Here is an 18275-nt window from a genome sequence, read left to right as displayed (position 1 = left end):
GTGTAACTGAATTACTGTTGTTATTATATAGTTCCCAATAGTAAAGATATTTTTAATTTTACTTCTTTCCATGTCAGAATTGAACCCAGCGCCTCACATAGCAAGATAGGTGCTTTTCCACTGAGCTATATCCTCAGGTCCCATTTTTCATTGTTGTTGGTTTTTTGGGGAGTGGTGGGTGGGTGGGCTTTGGGCCACACCTAGTGGTGTTCAGGACTTAACTCCTGGTTCTAAACTCAGGGATCACTCCTGGTAGGTTATGGGAGACTATGAAGTGCCAGGAATTGAACTGGAGTTGGCCGTGTGCAAGGCAGATGCCCTATTCTTTCTGGCCTGTTTGTTTTGAGGTACTTTGGATCCCAGAATCCAAATGATTCTAGGCCAGCCATGCCAGTAGTTCAGTGCTAGGACCTGAAGACCAGTGCTGTTCATGCCCTGCATTGCTGGTGACCTTAGGGTGACACTCAGTACTGATTGGTTGGGAACCATGTGCTGCTGGGAATTGCCAATATGTCAGTTGGCCTAACCCCTATAGTTACTAGCCCCAGATAATGAGGTTTGGGGGTTTTTGTTTTTGTTTTTAGGCCACACTTGATTGTGTTTGGGGCTTACTCCTGACTCTCTGTTCAGGGATCACTACTGGTGATGCTCAGGGAACCATATGAGTGCAGGGATCTATATGCAAGGCAAGCACCTTAACCACTGTACTATTCTTTCCAGACTTCATAATGAGTTTTAACGAATTACAGAAAATCTGATTCCTTGGTTAAGTGGATATTGATGTTTTGCTAGTGATAAGACTAATTTGAAATAGTTCTTGGAATTGAACCAGAGTCAGTAGCATGCAAGGCAAGCACTGTAGTCCCTGTACTACCTCTTTGATTCCCAAATTTCTCTTTGTTTTGGACCATACCAAGTGGTCCTTAGGGCTTACTAACTGTTCTCCTGGCTCTGCGTTAAGGGATTACTCTTGGCTGTGTTTAGGGCACCATATATAGTGCCAGGGATTCAGGATGGGTCAGTGGAATGCAAGGCAAGCATCATACCTCTGTACTGTCTCTCCAGTTTTATGAAAAGAAATAAAGAGGCCAGAGAGATAGTATAGCAGGTACGTTGCTTGCCTTGCATGGGGCTTACCTAGGTTTGATCCCTGGCTCTACATATGGTCCTCCAGGTATAGCCAGGAGTAAGTAGCCTTAAGTACTTCTAGGTGTGGCCCAGAAAAACAAAATTAAAAATAAAAAGGAAAGAAATACAGCTTGCAGTTTTTTCATAGAAAGCCCCTTTGTACCTTTTTTGTTTGTTCTGCATTGCTGAAAATTAAAACTAGAGTGTCACACTTGCAAAGCAGGCACTCTGCCACTGACCCATACCTAGCCTTTGTATCTTTTTTTTTTATGAAATGCCATAATCCTGTTCATTGGCATAATCCTGTTTATACATTTTTGATAATTATGTAAAGTTTTGGAACAGATATTTTTAAAATTCACTAGTAGCCGAATAGGCCTAGAGCTAGCTTTATATTTTTAAATATATGTATACTATATCTGCACTCAGGAATTACTCCTGGGAGTGCTCGGGGACCAGGCTGGAGCAGTAGCACAGTGGTAGGGCGTTGGCCTTGCGCACGGCCGACCTGACCGACCCGGGTTCAATTCCTCCGCCCCTATTGGAGAACCTGGCAAACTACCGAGAGTATCTCGCCTGCACAGCAAAGCCTGGCAAGCTACCTGTGACGTATTTGATCTACCAAACACAGTAACAATAAGTCTCACAATGGAGACATTACTGGGCTCGCTTGAGCAAATCGATGAACAAAGGGAGGACAGGGCAGGACAGTGCTTGGGGACCATGAGATGCCTGGGATTGAACCTGGGTTGGCCTCAGAGAAGGCAAGCACCCAGCTCGTTTTACTATCTCTCTAGCTTCTGAAGTATGACTTATTGGTAAAGATAAACATATTTTTATGTCTGGAGAGCTTTTATTTGAAAAGAATCACTGCTTTAAGTATAGTGTATAAAGGAAACAAGAAAGGAAAGCAATCTAATTGAGATAGAAGGGTATGAAATGAGAAATACTGAATATGTAGACAAGATTAAGGAGCCTTGGGGTCAGCATATGTCAGACTTTGACAACAACTTGCATCTTTTTTTCTGTTGTCATTGATAGCAGAGGAATTTTGTATGCTTAGCTTAATTTGCCTACTACTTAAATTAATTGTAGGAAATGAATAATTAGGTGGGAGCAATATATGAGAGATAATCAGTGTGAATTTAGTATATTCTTACCTACTACGAAATATATAACCTCACATATTTGGTGTACCTTTTGGAAAACATTAATCTCTCTCTATACATATAGTGTGTGTGTGTGTGTGTGTGTGTGTGTGTGTGTGTGTGTGTGTGTGTGTTGCTACTTAGATGTAAATAGATTTTCAATTATTTTTAGGCCTTGCTTGAGAGGACTGGTTATACTCTGGATGTAACCACAGGACAGAGGAAGTATGGTGGTCCTCCTCCAGATAGTGTGTACTCTGGTGTGCAGCCTGGAATTGGAACAGAAGTAAGTATTTAAGCTATTTGTCAAAAATTTTCCCAACTTGTAAATTATTTCTTCTTGTAAGCTGGGCTTTTGGGAGGAAGGATTGGGCTTTTGAGCCAACCTAGGCAGTGGTTGGTAATCACTCCTAGCTGTTCTCAAGGGACTGCACTGTTGGTAATCAAAATCTGACCTCCATATGCAAGATTACACTCAGCCCTTAGAGCTGTCACTCTGGTTTTTTTTTTTTTGGGGTTGTTTTATTTTGGTTTGGGGCCATACCTGGTGGTGAATCAGGTACCTAAATTAGCTACTATCATACCTTATTTAATGTTACATAACTAGTACCTTTAAGGAGAGGAGGTAGGGGCTTGGGATCAAACTGAGAGCCTGGTAAATGGGAACTATATGCTCTACCATTGTACTTCATCTGACCCTTATGTTGTATAATTATTGTTCAAGTTGCAGTTGGAGCTCAGCCATCACAGGAACATCAGTTTCTCATAGAAACAGATGTCACTGAAACCTTTTTTTTGTTTGTTTTGCTTTTTGGGTCACACCTGGCAATACACATGGGTTACTCCTGGCTTTGCACTCAGGAGTTACTCCTGGTGGTGCTCAGGGGACCATATGGAATGCTGGATCAGCCGTGTGCAAGGCAAATGCCCTACCTGCTGTACTATCTCTCCAACTACTGGAACATATTTAAATGCATATTTTGCTCCTCCCCCCCCCCCTTGCCCTCATCTTACCACTTTTTGTCACCACCCTATATATCTTTATTAGGGAATGGAGGGTCCTCAATGGTTTTCAACTTGCAGGATCATTTGCTGAAGGGATAAAACCTGCAGAGCATGTACTTTGAACCATCTTTCTGGCCTGACATTCTTCATCTTCAATGAACTCGTTAATGTGATCTTCTTCACATCTACATTTTTCTAATATATTTACTTTATTTGTTTGTTCACTTTTTTTTTTGTTTTTGGGCCATACCTGACAGTTCTTCGCCTTGCTTGCTTGCTTGCTTGCTTTTTGGGTCACACCCAGCGATGCTCAGGGGTTACTTCTGGCTCTGCACTCAGGAATTACTCCTGGCGGTGCTGGGGGACCATATGGGATGCCGGCTATTGAACCTGGGTCGGTTGCGTGCAAGGCAAATGCCCTACCTGTTGCATTATTGATCCAGTCCAGTACTTAGCATTTCTCCTGGGTCTATGCCCAGGGATTTTGGGGCCATATAGAGTGCTGGGATTGAACCCGATCAGCTGCGTATTTGTTTTGGTCCACACCCAGTACTGCTTAGGGGCTGGTTATTCCTGACTCGCAGTCAGGAATCACTTCTAGCTGTGCTCAGGGAACCACATGGGATACTGGAGGTCAGACCTGTGTCTCTGCATGCATGTCAAGTGCCTTAACTGCTGTACTATTTCTCCGACTCATACTTTTTTTTATGTATAGATTTACTTTATTCATCATTTATCTATTCCTGGATATTTAGATTGTTTATTTATATATATATATATTTTGCTTTTTCTATTTATTAATTTATTATTAGTGAAACACCATGAGGTACAGTTATAGACTTAGAAACTTTCGTGCTTGAGTTTCAGTTATACAATGATTGAATATCCATCCCTCCAACAATGCCCATTCTTCACCCACCACCAAGGATCCTAGTAGCCCTCCCACCTCCTACCCCATCCCCCCTACCCCGCCTCTGTGGCAGGGTATTCCCTTTTGCTCACTCTTTCCTTTAGGGTGTTGTAGTTTGCAATAGAGATATTGAGTGGCCATTGTGTTTGGTCTATAGTTTACTTTCAGCACGCATCTTGCATCCCGAGCGAGTCCTCCAAACATCCTTTACTTGGTGTTCCCTTCTCTGTCTGAGCTGCCTTTTCTGCCAGCATCTGCTGCTGGCTTCCAAGCCATGGAGCAGACCTCCTGGTACTTATCTCAACTATTCTTGGGTGTTCGACTCCCATTCTGTTACTTTATATTCCCCAGATAAGTGTAGTCTTTCTATGTCTGTCCCACTCTTTCTGGCTCATTTCACTTAGCATGATACTTTCCATGTAGAACCATTTGTATGTAAGTTTCATGACTTCATCTTTTCTAACAGCTGCATAGTATTCCATTGTGTAGATGTATCAGAGTTTCTTTAACCAGTCATCTGTTCTTGGGCACTCGGGTTTTTTCCAAATTTTGGCTATTATGAACAGTGCAGCAATGAACATAGAAGTGCAGGTGACCGACCTCATACTTCTTAAACAGTACAGAAGTAAGTTCAGCTTTCTTACTTGAATACCAGCAGATGTGTTTTTTTACAATAGTTTTGTTCTTAGCATTCTTTGCTTTTTATTTTCCTCTTAAATCCTTACAAAAATATGAATAAAACTGGAATTGCTCTTTTTTCTTGTTTTGAGGCAATCTGAAGACTTCCATGAGAGGAATATTACAATTTTTCCCCCCAGCTTCCAGATACATTCATTTATATATATATATTTTTTATTGCATCACCGTGGGATATAATAACAAAGCTTTCATGATTGAGTTCAGTCATACAATGATCTAACACCTGTCCTTCCATCAGTGTGCCTTTCCTACCACCAATCCACAGTATTCCTCCTGCCACCCCCATCCTATCCCACCCCCTGGCAGGCACTTTCCTTCTTACTCTACCTTTGGACATTGCAGTTTACTATAATACAGATACTGAGAGGCCATCATGTTTGGTTCTTTGTCTACTTTTAGCACACATCTCCCATCCTGAGTTATCCCTCCAACTATCATTGACTTAGTGGTCCCTTGAGAGGAGTTATTATTTGAAAAGATAGTAGTATATCTTTCAGTGTGTGAAAACCCCTATTAGTATTTACCAGTTTACTTTAATCATAGTCTTATTTTCAGTTAATTATGCAGTTCTTATAGATAAGAATTAAAATAATAACTTTTACTTATTTATTTTTGCTTTATGGGTCATACCCAGCGATGTTCAGGAGTTACTCCTGGCTCTGTACTCATGAATTACTTTTGGCAATGCTCAGGGAACCATATGGGATGCTAGGGATCGAACCCGGGTTAGTTGTGTGCAAGACAAATGCCCTACCCACTGAACTACCGCTCTGGCCCCAAAATATTATCTTTTAAACAGGGCTTAGTAGAACCTTGATATATTCTTACTGCAGATTATAAGCTTACAATTAGAGGATTGAGCTCGGTTAGCCCATTAGAAGTTTGATTAATAATGAATTCATTGGAGGTTTAATCTTTGCTTTACATAGATAAACTAGGAGTTTGCTAGTATTCTTATGACTTAACTGGAGGCATTTGAACAGTTTATTAATGTTTTTGTTTTTTGAGGGCCAGAACTTGCTGTGGGCTGGAACGATAGCACAGTGGGTAGGGTGTTTGCTTTGCACGTGGCCGACCAGGCCAACCCGGGTTCGATTTCTCTGCCCCTCTTGGAGAGCCCGGCAAGCTACTGAGAGTATCTCGCCAGTACGGCAAAGCCTGGCAAGCTACCTGTGACTTATTCAATATGTCAAACACAGTAACAATAAGTCTCAAAATGGAAACGTTACTGGGCCCACTTGAGCAAATCGATGAACAACGGGAGGACAGTGACAGTGACATCTAGCTGCATCCTGACTCAGTCATTTCTGGTGGTACTCGGGCTATTTTGTTCCCAGGATTCCAGCATGCATATGATGTTCTCCAATTCTCCCTTTCTTCTTTTGTTCTTTTGTTTGTTTGTTTTTCTTTTTTGGGTCACACCTGGCGATGCACAGGGGTTACTCCTGGCTCTGCACTCAGGAGTTACTCCTGGCGGTGCTCAGGGGACCATATGAGATTCTGGGAATCGAACCCGGGTCGGCCGCGTGCAAGGCAAACGCCCTACCCGCTGTGCTATCTCTCCAGTCCCGACCAAGAGTATCTCACTCTCACAGCAAAGCCTGGCAAGTTACCTGTGACGTATTCAGTATGCCAGTCACAGTAACAAGTCTCACAATGGAGACATTACTGAGCCCGCTCCAGCGAATCGATGAACAAAGGGAGGACAATGCTACAGTTCTAACATATGGGTTGCTGATAATATATTTATATATGTTTTCTTTTTGGTTCACATCCGGCGATGCACAGGGGTTACTCCTGGCTCATGCACTCAGGAATTACCCCTGGTGATGCTGGGGGGACCATATGGGATGCTGGGAATCAAACCCGGTCGCATGCACGGCAAATACCCTACCCCCGGTGCTATTGCTCCAGCCCCGGTTGCTGATAATGTTTAATAAATAAATGGGTTTTTGGAGGAGGGAGACCTCCCCAGCAGTACTTGGGGCTTGGGGGCTATTTCAGGCAGTTTGTGGCTCGACTGTGTGGGCCAGTGGTTTTGCTGCTCAGGCTCAACAGTACTGGGGGCCAATGAAGGTCATCCCCATCAATGCTAGGTGGCCATATGGTACTGGGAAAATAATTTGGCACCTGTGCATGCAAGCCTTATACTCTGGCTCTTTGAGCTATTCTTGGCCCTTTTAAATTAATTGGGATTAATTGACCTTTTTTAAAAAAAAAATTCTACAAAGTTTAGGGTTATTTTTTGGGAGGGGGGGTCATATCTGGAGATGCACAGGGGCAGTTCTTGGCTCTTCACTCAGGAATTATTCCTGGCAGTGCTTGGGGGACCATATGGGATGCTGGGAATTGAACTGGGTCGGCCGCATGCAAGGCAAATGCCCTACCTGCTGTAATATCATTCCAGCCCCAGGTTTAGGTTTTTATATTGTTAACAATATCTAAAAATTTTTAGGTCATGTGGCTGGGTAGATAAGTGGTCAAGAGTACATCTGTGCACACAGAAAACTTTCTTGAGTTCAATAGCCACCCAGCACCACATGCATTCAGTCCCTAGTACCATTAGGGATGTACCTCTATTTTGGGCCAGGGGGTTGATACCCAGGATTATTAAGCTATCTCTGGCTTTGTGCTCAGGATTGGCCTCTGGTGAATTCAGGGATCATGTGCCAGGGACCAAACCAGATTCAGCTGTATACAGAGCAAGAATCAGAACCTTACTCCCTATCTTCCTGGCCCAGGAATGGCCCATATTTGAAAACTATGGTTTTTAGATCTTAATTGAGGGAATTGAGATTTGGGTTAAGATCTGATAGTGGTAGTATTTTATGGGAAAGGTGAAATTTTGGGGGGAAGAGGAGGCCTAACAGTGTTTGGGGCTGTTCCTAGCTCAGTGCTCAGGGGACCATAGGTGGTCCCACAGATTGAACTTGAATCTGTAGAATGCAAGACGAGCAGCGATTTAACCTCTATTTCTTTGGCTCAAAACTGAAGTTTTCTCTTTGGGTAATATCTTTAAATTACTTTGTAAATAAGCATTCATTGACAGTTTTTGCTAAGCATTGTCCTGAGATGACTGTATAAGAATAATTATTTTGAAATGTATTTTTTGGTTTATCTTGACTCTTTAATTTGTTTCTTTGACAGATGTAATAGCCATAGAGATCATGGCTATATAATAAACTTTTGTTTAAAGAGCAAAGCACCAAGTCTTGTGGATGTATTAAAAGGAAATGGTAGCCTCATCTAATTCTTTTGCTTACTAATTAATGAAAGTTATAGAACTAATGTATTTAGCAGACCTAAAAGTATACTTTGTAGTATCTGAATTGAATTACTCATGAGAAAAAACTGCTGAGTTTGTGAATAGCAAATGATCTGGATAATGGAGAAATCTGTTGGAAGGAAGACAATTGAGCCATCTGCTTGCTTCTGTTGATTTCCTCTGAACCTCTGAGGACTTCCTCTATTACCGTTAAAGTAGTATATGGATAGATAGTAGATTGCCAAGACTACTTCTTAGTGTTCATGCCTAGTGAGTAAAGAATTGTGGAATGAAAAAGAAAAGAAGAGAGTGAAAGAAAAAGTTGTTACTATATTCACTACATTGTGTTAGTTTTGAAGTTCCAGGATTATCTATAGATGACTATTGTAACAGCTTATGTAAAGCCAGAATGACCCAGGTAGGGATCAACAGGTTATTAAAAGCAACAAACTTCTATTTCATTTGAGTGAATTAAAAGTGAGTTTAAAAATGTAAAAGCGTAAAGCTTAATTTTTAAATGCTGTTTATTTTTAGCCTTTTTAAGTTCTTTTGATGTTGTCTGTTAAACTGATCTTGAAATGAGAACATCTCCTGTTTTTCAGATAACCATTACTTTTGGCTTGATTCTTAAGGAATATAAGTACATGGACTCCAAGTGCTTATACTAGGGACTTGATGATCATAGATTTGTTGATATTTCTTCTAGAGTAGAACAAAATAGTTTTTTTATGCTCATACCTCTTAAGTTCGATTTCTAATATTAAAATGATATTTATAGTAGTGATTTTTTTAATTGCCTGTCTTCAGGAATTTGCTGCAGGTGGAGAAAATATTATTTCCACTTAACACATGGTACACCTGGTTTGTGTAATGGCATTATGACTGTTGATATATAAATATTCTTAGGATAAACAGTGTGTTTTCATTGCTGCACTGGAGATTGAACACAGGGCCTCAAACATGTAAGACAAGTGATCACTGCTGGCGGTGCTTGGGGGACTATATGGAATTCTGGGGCTTGGACCTGTGTCTACGTGTGCAAGGCAAGCACCCTACCCACTATACTATCTCTCCAGCCCTGAGAGTGAATTCTTGGAGCGCATAATGAACAGGATATATCGATGGGGTGAAGATGGAGTTGTGAGAGAAAGGATGGCTTCAAAGTCTAACCTGAGTATATAGAAGGATTAAGTTGCCATTTGTTGAAATGAGAAAGACTATAGAAAAGAACAAACCAGCAGAATTGAAGTTCTAGATGTGTTATTAGTTAGATGTCTCTGAGTTATGTTCTAGATGTGTTAATGATTTAAATGTGTATAACTCATAATACATTTGTAACAGTATTTTCTTTCTCCCAAAAGTCAGAGTAATAGAACTGGTGATTTAGCAGTTGCTAATATGATGCTGTAGTTTAGAGGAGAGTTCTGACTGGAGATTTTCTATTTTGTTTTTGGGTCATACCTGGCTATGCTCAGGACTTCTGGCTCATGTGCTCAGAGATCATTCCTGGCATGGTTCAAAGGACTGTATGAGGTGTCGGGATTGAACCTGGGTTAGGCAGTGTGCAAGCTAACCTACTAGCCTTACCTTCTCTGCTATCTTTCCAGCCCTAAGTGGTATTTAAACTCATCTATTTAGATGTCGTCACCAAGAAAGCAGAGATCTAGCTAGAAAACTATGATCTAAAATTTAATTTTTAGAGTTTGGGAAGAAGTAGAAAGAGCAAAGAAGACTGAGAAGAAAAGCTAATGAGATAAGAGAAACAACAGGGATGTAGTAGTACTCCAGAAACCATGTGGCCCAAAATTCACCCAAAAAGTGGCTCACCAAAATAAAAAAATAAAAACTTTGAATACAGGCTTACTTATCTATCTTACTTTGTTGTGTAGCTATTATTTTTATTTCATTTTTTTGTTTTGTTGTGTCTTTTGGGCCACACCCCGCTGTGCCTAGGGTTTAATCCTGGTTCTGTGCTCAGGGATTATTATTCTTGGTCAGGTTCAGGGAATCACATGTGCAGAGAATTGAATCCAGGTCAACTGTGTGTAAGGCAAGTGATGTACTATCTTGCTGTACTTGCTCTATTATCTCTCTGATCCTATCTGAAAAATCTTATCCTAAGTTTTTGTAACCCTCCACTAACTCATGTTCTTACCTTCAGCTACTTCTTTAGCCTTTCCATGGTGATTTTTCATCCATATAATAGTATGTGTTAGCTACCTATTCTTTTTTTTTTTTAATTTTTTTATTAGTGAAACACCATGAGGTACAGTTGTAGACTTACAAATTTTTGTGCTTGAGTTTCATTAACTACCTATTCTTGATTGTATCCTTACCTTTTCTTTTGTTTAGATGCCAGGGTCCAAAATCAGGTCTCATACTCTGGAAGCACATACTTTTATTACTGAGATTCATCCACATGTAATATTCAGGTTTTAAAATCACACCTATTTCCAAAGCTTATAAAAAGTTTTCTCTCACAACTGTACCCCAAGATCTAATTCTGTTTCCAGTCGCACATTAAACATTTCCTCTTAATACGTAAAATTATATTTCAAATCATCAAATCTAGTGATACCATTTTTTTTTGGATGTAGGTATGGTAATCAGGGTAACCAATTCAGAATACCACTAAGTGATTATCAGTGCAAAATAAAACCATTCTAGTTTATTATTTTCCATAGTATTTTCTAAATCATCTGTGATAAATATATTACACATTTGTAATAGTGTTTTCTTTTTCTTTTTTTAATTTTATTTATTTTGCTTTTTTTTTTTGCTTTTTGGGTCACACCCAGCGACGCACAGGGATTACTCCTGGCTCTGCACTCAGGAATTACCCCTGGTGGTGCTCAGGGGACAATATAGGATGCTGGGAATTGAACCTGGGTTGGCTGCGTGCAAGGCAAACGCCCTACCCACTGTGTTATTGCTCCAGCCCCCTATTTATTTTGCTTTTTGAGTCACACCCAGCAATGCTCAGGAGTTCCTCCTGCTCTGCATTCACTCCTGGCAGTGCTCGGGGTGCCATATGGGATGCTGGGGATCGAACCCAGCTCGGTTGTGTGCAAGGCAAACGCCCTTCCTGCTGTGCTGTCACTCCAGCCCCAATAGTGTTTTACTTTTTCCAAAAATTAGAGTAACTAAAATCCACCCTAGTCATCTGGCTTCTCCCATTTCTTCAGTAGAACTATATTTCCCCCTGTTCTCTTTACCCCCAAGATTACTCAAATTATTTTTACAAATAAAAGTCTCGGATATTTTAATCCCTCCTGTTCCCCTGTATTTCCAGTTAATACTTAAAAGATTTTAAGTATTGGCTTGAAGTTGCTCCCATATTTAATGCCTCACTCATAGACACAATTTGTCCCTTTTCTCCTCTTCATAGAACTTGTCCAAGGGGCTGGAGAGATAGTATAGTGGTTGGATGTGCATGTGGCCAACCCTGATTTGATCCCTGATCCCCTATGGTACCCCGCGCACTACCATCAGGCGTATTTCCTGAGTGTAGAGTCGTGAGTAGCCTCTTTGAGTATTACAGGGTGTGGACCAAAAACAAACAAACAAAAGCAACAAAACACCCTTGTCCAGACCTTTGATTAGATGATGGTCACCTCTACCTTGGGTTCATAAACCATCCATTTTTTAAAGTTCTAGAAATAAAATCTATATTACTGAAATCTAGACATCGTAAAAGCATTTATAAGTCTTATTTTCTGATGAAAAGTAAAAAAACCCAAAGGTTTGATTAGAGAAGCTCAGAGGGGTAAATACAGGCTTTGTTTTCATGTGGCCTGGGTTTGTTGGCACCATTTGGTTTCTCCCTAACCAGGAGTAGTCACTGTGCATTGTCAGGTATGGCCTTAAAAATATAGGAAGTGTAAAGGATTTTATTTTACAAAGTCTTCCTGAGAAGGTAAATTTGAAATGAGACACAAGAAAGAAAATTAGGTAAACTGAGGAACGAGCATTTCAAACTAAGGAATAAGAAGACTGGATTACAAAAGTACAAAAAAAACTGAAATATGAAATACACTTGACATTTTAAGAATAGCAAATGGACCAGTGACTGGGACAGAAGATCCTTATGGGAGAAAATGGAAAGAAGCAACAAAGTCAGATTAAGTTAAACCATTTTAAAGGACATATTTTGTTTTGGGGCCATACCCAGCGATACTCCTGACTCCGCACTCAAGGATACTCTGAGTGGGGTTGTCAAACTATATGGGGTGCTGGGGGTCAAATTCAGTTGGCAGCGTGCAAGTCAAGCCCCCTACTAGCCTTTACTGTCGCTCCGGCTGCTATATTGTTAAGAGCTTGAGTTTTGTTCTAAAAGTATTGGCAAGACCATAGAGGGTTTTGACAATTTGTGGGAAATCTGTCATATTTGAAGACAGGAAGGAACAAGTGGCAAGGAAAGGAAGATAAGGCAAAATAAGGCTAGAGGGCAAAGGTTTACAATGATTTCTGGGAAAGGGTAAAGGGAAATGGGTTCTTATTTATTAAGGTTAAGGACTTAGCCTTGGAAAGAAAGTAAATCTTTTAGGGATAAAAGAAAAAAGTGAAAATAAATACATAGCGAAGGTTTTACAATGAAGAGGAAAGGTGATGAGAAAATCAGTGACTTTCTCTTATCTGTTGAAGAAGAGACAGGCAGAAGACATCTGAAAACTAAGGAAAATAGTTGTTTTTGTTTGGAGCAACATCCAAGCAGTGTTCAGGGGTGTTACTTGTGGGGTCCCCAGGCACCCTTTTGGTGGTACCTGGGGACCATTCAGTGCCAGGAATTGAACCTTGTCTACTGCATGCAAAGCTTGTGTTCCAGCATAAAGCATATGGAGAAACATTTTTTCCCTTTTTTTTTTATTATTATTAGTGAAACACCATGAGGTACAGTTGTAGATTTACAATTTTTTGTGCTTGGGTTTAGATTATACAATGATCAAATACCCATCCCTTACTGGTGCCCATTTTTCACCACCATGGATAATATCCTTCCCACCCCCATGCCTCCCATCCCACCCTGCCGCTGTGGCAGGGCGATCCCTTGTGTTCTCTCTTTCCTTTTGGGTGTTGTGGTCTGCAAAAGAGGCTTTGAGTGGCAAACATGTTCAGTCCATAGTCTACTTTCAACATGCATCTCCCTTCCTGGGAGGATCCTCCAAACATCCTTTATTTGGTGCTCCCTTCTCTATCTGAGCTGCCCTTTCCCCTAGAATGCCTGGCTGGCCTCTAAGCTACGGAGTAATCCTCCTGGTGCTGATCTCAGCTATTCTTGGGTATTAATCTCATATTTTGTTACTTTGTGTCCCCCAGATGAATGCAATCTTTCTATGTCTATCCCTCTCTTTCTGACTCATTTCGCTTAGCATGATACTTTCCATGTTGTACCACTTGTATATAAATTTCATGACTTCATCTTTTCTAATAGCTACATAGTACTCCATTGTGTAGATGTACCAAAATTTCTTTAACCAGTCATCTGTTCTTGGGCATTCAGGTTTCTTCCAGTGAGAAACATTTATTGAGTTGGAATTGACTTCTTTGGACCAATGTAGTAATTAAATCTTACCTGATTCTATTAGTCTTCCCTGTATAGCCTGGGTGATCTTGAAGTTTAATGAATTTATGGTTATGAAAACTTTAAAATCATTACATCAATTGTTTATTCAATTATTATAAAATACAGACATCATACTTCCGTGACTGTACATACATGTACTTAAAAACCTGTGGGCTAGGGTTTTTTTTTTTTTTTTTCATGGTGCTCAGGGCTTACTCCTAGCACAGGGATCATCACTCCTGGTTGAATCTTGGAATGGAGTATATGGTGTGCAGGAGATCAAACCCAGTTTGGCTTCTTGTCAGGGAAATGCCTTACTGTTGCTCATATTGAAGTTCTGTTTTTGTGAGAAAAATTACAAGAATTCAAAATTTAGAGGTTTTTTTGTTTGCTTGTTTGTTTGTTTGTTTTTGCTTTTTGAGTCACACCCGGCAATGCTCAGAGGTTACTCCTGGCTTTAGACTCAGGAATCACTCCTAGTGGTGCTCAGGGGACCATATGGGATGCTGCAAATTGAACCAGGGTCGGCCGCGTGCAAGGCAAAAAACCTACCTGCTGTACTATTGCTCCAGCTCCCCCCCCCCCCTTTTTTGGTCAGTTTTCATTTTTATTATATTTATTTGCTTTTTTTTTTGTGGGTGACAACTGGCCTTGCACAGCAGTTACTCCTGGCTCATGCACTCAAAAATTACTCCTGGCAGTGCTTGCGGGACCATATGGGAGGCTGGGAATCAAACCCAGGTCTACCGCGTGCAAGGCAAACACCCTACCCACTGTGCTACCACTTCAGCCCCAGTTTTCATTTTTAATACGGAATATTTTCCTTCGTTGATAACTGTAAGTTCATTAAAATTAGGGTAGCCTCTCCCACATTTGCCCCTAATCATCCCTGTGGTCTCCCAACAACATTAGCAAAAAGATTGAAGGGGACTAATGCTCAGCAACTGAGTGCTTACCTTGCTTGTGTGAGGCCCTGAGTTCTATGCCAGCACTGCAAAAAAAAATGTGACTGAAATCAAATGCTTATGGGGATTCTAATAACAGATTTTTATTTCAGGTCTTTGTAGGTAAAATACCAAGAGATTTATATGAGGATGAATTGGTGCCCCTGTTTGAAAAGGCTGGTCCTATTTGGGATCTGCGTCTTATGATGGATCCACTGTCTGGTCAGAACAGAGGGTATGCATTTATTACCTTTTGTGGAAAAGAAGCTGCACAGGAAGCTGTTAAACTGGTATGTGATCAATGAAAATCCCATGTTGAGCATATCATTATGAGAGAATTGCCTCAATATCAAAGTGTAGTTAATGTTTTATTTTCTTTTATTTCTGCTTTGAATGTTTTTGTATTAATGGAGTTGCTATGTGGCCTTTGAATTATTTTTTTCTCATTATAAAAGTAAAAGTAAATGAAAATAATCTGTGAATAAATGAACATAGCCCAGAAAATAATGTATTAAAGAAAGTCGCCTATAATTTTCAGAATTCACTAGATTGATTAGTATCATAAGTTTTATTTGAATATTTAGAGCCTGAAGTTATTATTTAAAAATAAAAAAGGTTGTCAATTCTTGCTGTTAAACATCAGGATAGAGTGCTTAAAAGTGTAGTAAAAAACTAGAATGTTTTCAGGGGAACATAATGGGTAACATTGACTCTCTTTAGGACACAGTAAAGGAACTGGTTGTGGATCTATTTTGTTTCATTTTTGTCATAGCCTAATCATATAGTTTATATATTTTCCAAGTTCTTGTTCTTTTCTATCTTTGTTTCCAGGCTCTTCGGTCCCCTCTGACTTGACTCTTTTCTGTTTTTCTACTATTTTATAACCAGAGTTCTAGTAATTTCCTTCCTGTAGGACCTTTTACCTTTTACACTTAAATTGTAGTTCTACTAGTAATAGTGATAGTAATGGCAGCAGCAGTAACAAAACTGAAATTTAAGTATATCTTTATTCTCAAGATATAGCCATCTTAGTAACTTAAAATGTCATATTGTTTTGGCATATTCTTTTGCCAGCTATCTAGTGGGCTCACTTTGTCTAGTTCTAGTTTTTGTCTAGATGGGTGACCTCATTTCCTAAAGCTTTTGGCTTCACTAGTTAGCTGGAAATGAGTTCCCATTCTAGTTTGACTCAGGTTTTAGTTTTATTATGGAGTTCTTTTTTTTAATTTTTAATTTTTTTTTTTTATTAGTGAGACACCATGAGGTACAGTTGTAGACTTACAAAGTTTTGTGCTTGGGTTTCAGTTATACAATGATCAAATACCTATCCCTCCACCAGTGCCCATTTCCCATCACCACGGATCCCAGTATCCCTCCCACCCCCTATCCCCCCCGTCCCACCCTGCCTCTGTGGCAGGGCATATTATGGAGTTCTTTCAATCTGCTTAATGTCAATAAGTTTTCAAGGCTTTATTTCCTCAATTTTGACAATGTAGACATTTAATTTTTAATTATCAAATATTTTGTAAATTTGAGTATTACTATAAAGTTTAAGACACTAAGGTTTATCAGGGAAATTATCAACATAGTGGTTTTTATTTTCTTTTCCTTTTGGTCACACCCAGTGATGCTCAGGGGTTACTCCTGGCTCTGCACTCAGGAATTCCTCCTGGTGGTGCTCGAGGGACTGTTTGGGATGTTGGGGATCAAACCTGGGTCAGCCACGTGCAAGGCAAATGCCTTATCTTCTGTACTCTTGGTCTGGCCCCAACCACCATAGTGCGCTAATCAAACCATTTTTTATTTCTATTCTTATAAATTTGAAAGTATGGTCTTTGGTTTGCAGTTTAAAATTTTACATGCTTATTTAGAATTTATATTTAGTGTAGAATGGAAAATTCTGTGTTTATTTTGGATTGATTTAATGTATTTTGTTACTCTTCATGCATGTATTGTTAATTTTGCTTGTGACTTATTTATATCTAATTTCCTCTTCAAGGATCCCGAATTATCAGTATTGATTACTTTTTCTGAAATTCTCTGGGGGAAAAAACCTTCAGATAGATAAAATGTTAATATGAAATAAGATCTTTTTAAAAATAAAGTAATTGTCATTTATCTGTGGAGGATCAACAAACCAAACTAAAATGAGAGATTGTAGCAGTGAAGTTTAAAAATACAACATTAGGGCAAACAAGGGCACTTGGTAAGTTCATGAAGTAGTGATTATTTTATTTTAATATCAAACTTTAATATCAAAATTTAATAATTGTTAAAATATTTTAGAGTAAGTTCAGTTTTCCTGAGTCTGGGGTGGTCGTGGGGTATCTGGTTTTTTTCTTCCTTGCAGTGTGACAGCTATGAGATTCGTCCTGGTAAACACCTTGGAGTTTGTATTTCTGTGGCAAACAACAGACTTTTTGTTGGCTCAATTCCGAAGAATAAGACTAAAGAAAATATTCTGGAAGAATTCAGTAAAGTTACAGGTAAAACAAAAATGTATTTAGAGTAGTCTTGAGAAACCTTGTGGCACTATTTATAAGTGCACCCCAAAAAAAGGAGGCATGTATTAAGTATTCACATCTCCATTATTACCAGTTTTACACATAATTGTCACAGATTTTATGACAAGCTTTTTGCAAAAGAGTGGGATGTGGTCATTATGTAAAGCTTTTTAAAAAAATGATATTTCTTTAAAATGATCAACAATTATTCATTTGGTGATGATTTTATGGTGAAATAGGGTAAAATGCCTTTAGCTTTATGTTGGTTTGAAGTAAATTCCTTCATACATTCAGTTTTTTGGTATGTACTATTCATTACTTCTTTGGCTTAATTGAGCCTTTTGCCAGACCTTGTATAACCCACAAGTAAAGGCATTTTCTGATTGATATTCAGTGTGCTTGAGAACTAAGGGAATTAGAATTCATACTACCCTATGATCTTGTCTAAATCAGTTTTCAGAATTCCAATTCAAACTGTAGCACTGTAGCACTGTTCTCCCATTGTTCATCAGTTTGCTCGAGCGGGCACCAGTAAGTAACATCTCACAACAAATTGTGAGACTTGTTACTGTTTTTGGCATATTGAATACGTCATGGGTAGCTTGCCAGGCTTTGCCGTGTGGGCGAGATACTCTCTGTAGCTTGCCGGGCTCTCTGAGAGGGGCAGTAGTTTGTTTTTTTTTTATGGGCACTCCCATGTTTGCTAGAAGTTAAAAATTACATTCTCTGGAACACAGACAAAAAGAAAATCCTTTTGGGTATTTTTGGCACTGATCATAACAAACTGTGGTCTTTGGACTAGTGGCAGTGGGAGCCCGTGAGAAATCAAGAACAGGGATGGAGAGATAGTCCAGGAGTTCAGGCACGTGTCTCGCATGCACCTGGCCCCCGGTTCAATCCCCAGCATCACATGGTAGTATAACTACAGCTGCGCTAGTCATCTCTAAGATCTTTCATATTATGAGAGCACACAGCAATAAAAGATGATGTTTGAAGTTGATTTAGAAGTAATTTTTGGTACTGGAAATTGAATCCAGAGCCTCAAATGCACAAGGCATTCACCCTGCTACTGAACTGTATCCCTAGTGCTCCCTCAATTTTTAAAATGC

The 18275-nt window shown here is 39.6% G+C and overlaps 1 protein-coding gene across 3 annotated transcripts in view; it reads left to right on the top strand.

Annotated features, from left to right (window-relative positions):
• The window catches only part of HNRNPR (heterogeneous nuclear ribonucleoprotein R), a 42239-nt gene that overhangs the window by 7517 nt on the left and 16447 nt on the right, over window positions 1-18275 (top strand). For all 3 annotated transcript variants that reach the window (XM_056123103.1, XM_056123102.1, XM_056123100.1), the window contains 3 exons: window positions 2449-2562; window positions 14776-14952; window positions 17013-17148. In XM_056123103.1, the coding sequence (XP_055979078.1) occupies window positions 2449-2562; window positions 14776-14952; window positions 17013-17148 (427 nt within the window). The remainder of the gene's footprint in view (window positions 1-2448; window positions 2563-14775; window positions 14953-17012; window positions 17149-18275) is intronic.

The sequence above is a fragment of the Sorex fumeus genome, unplaced genomic scaffold, assembly GCF_029834395.1.
Source record: "Sorex fumeus unplaced genomic scaffold, SorFum_2.1 ptg000047l, whole genome shotgun sequence".
Lineage (NCBI taxonomy): Eukaryota > Metazoa > Chordata > Mammalia > Eulipotyphla > Soricidae > Sorex > Sorex fumeus.
This window is presented reverse-complemented; position numbering and strand designations above follow the sequence as displayed.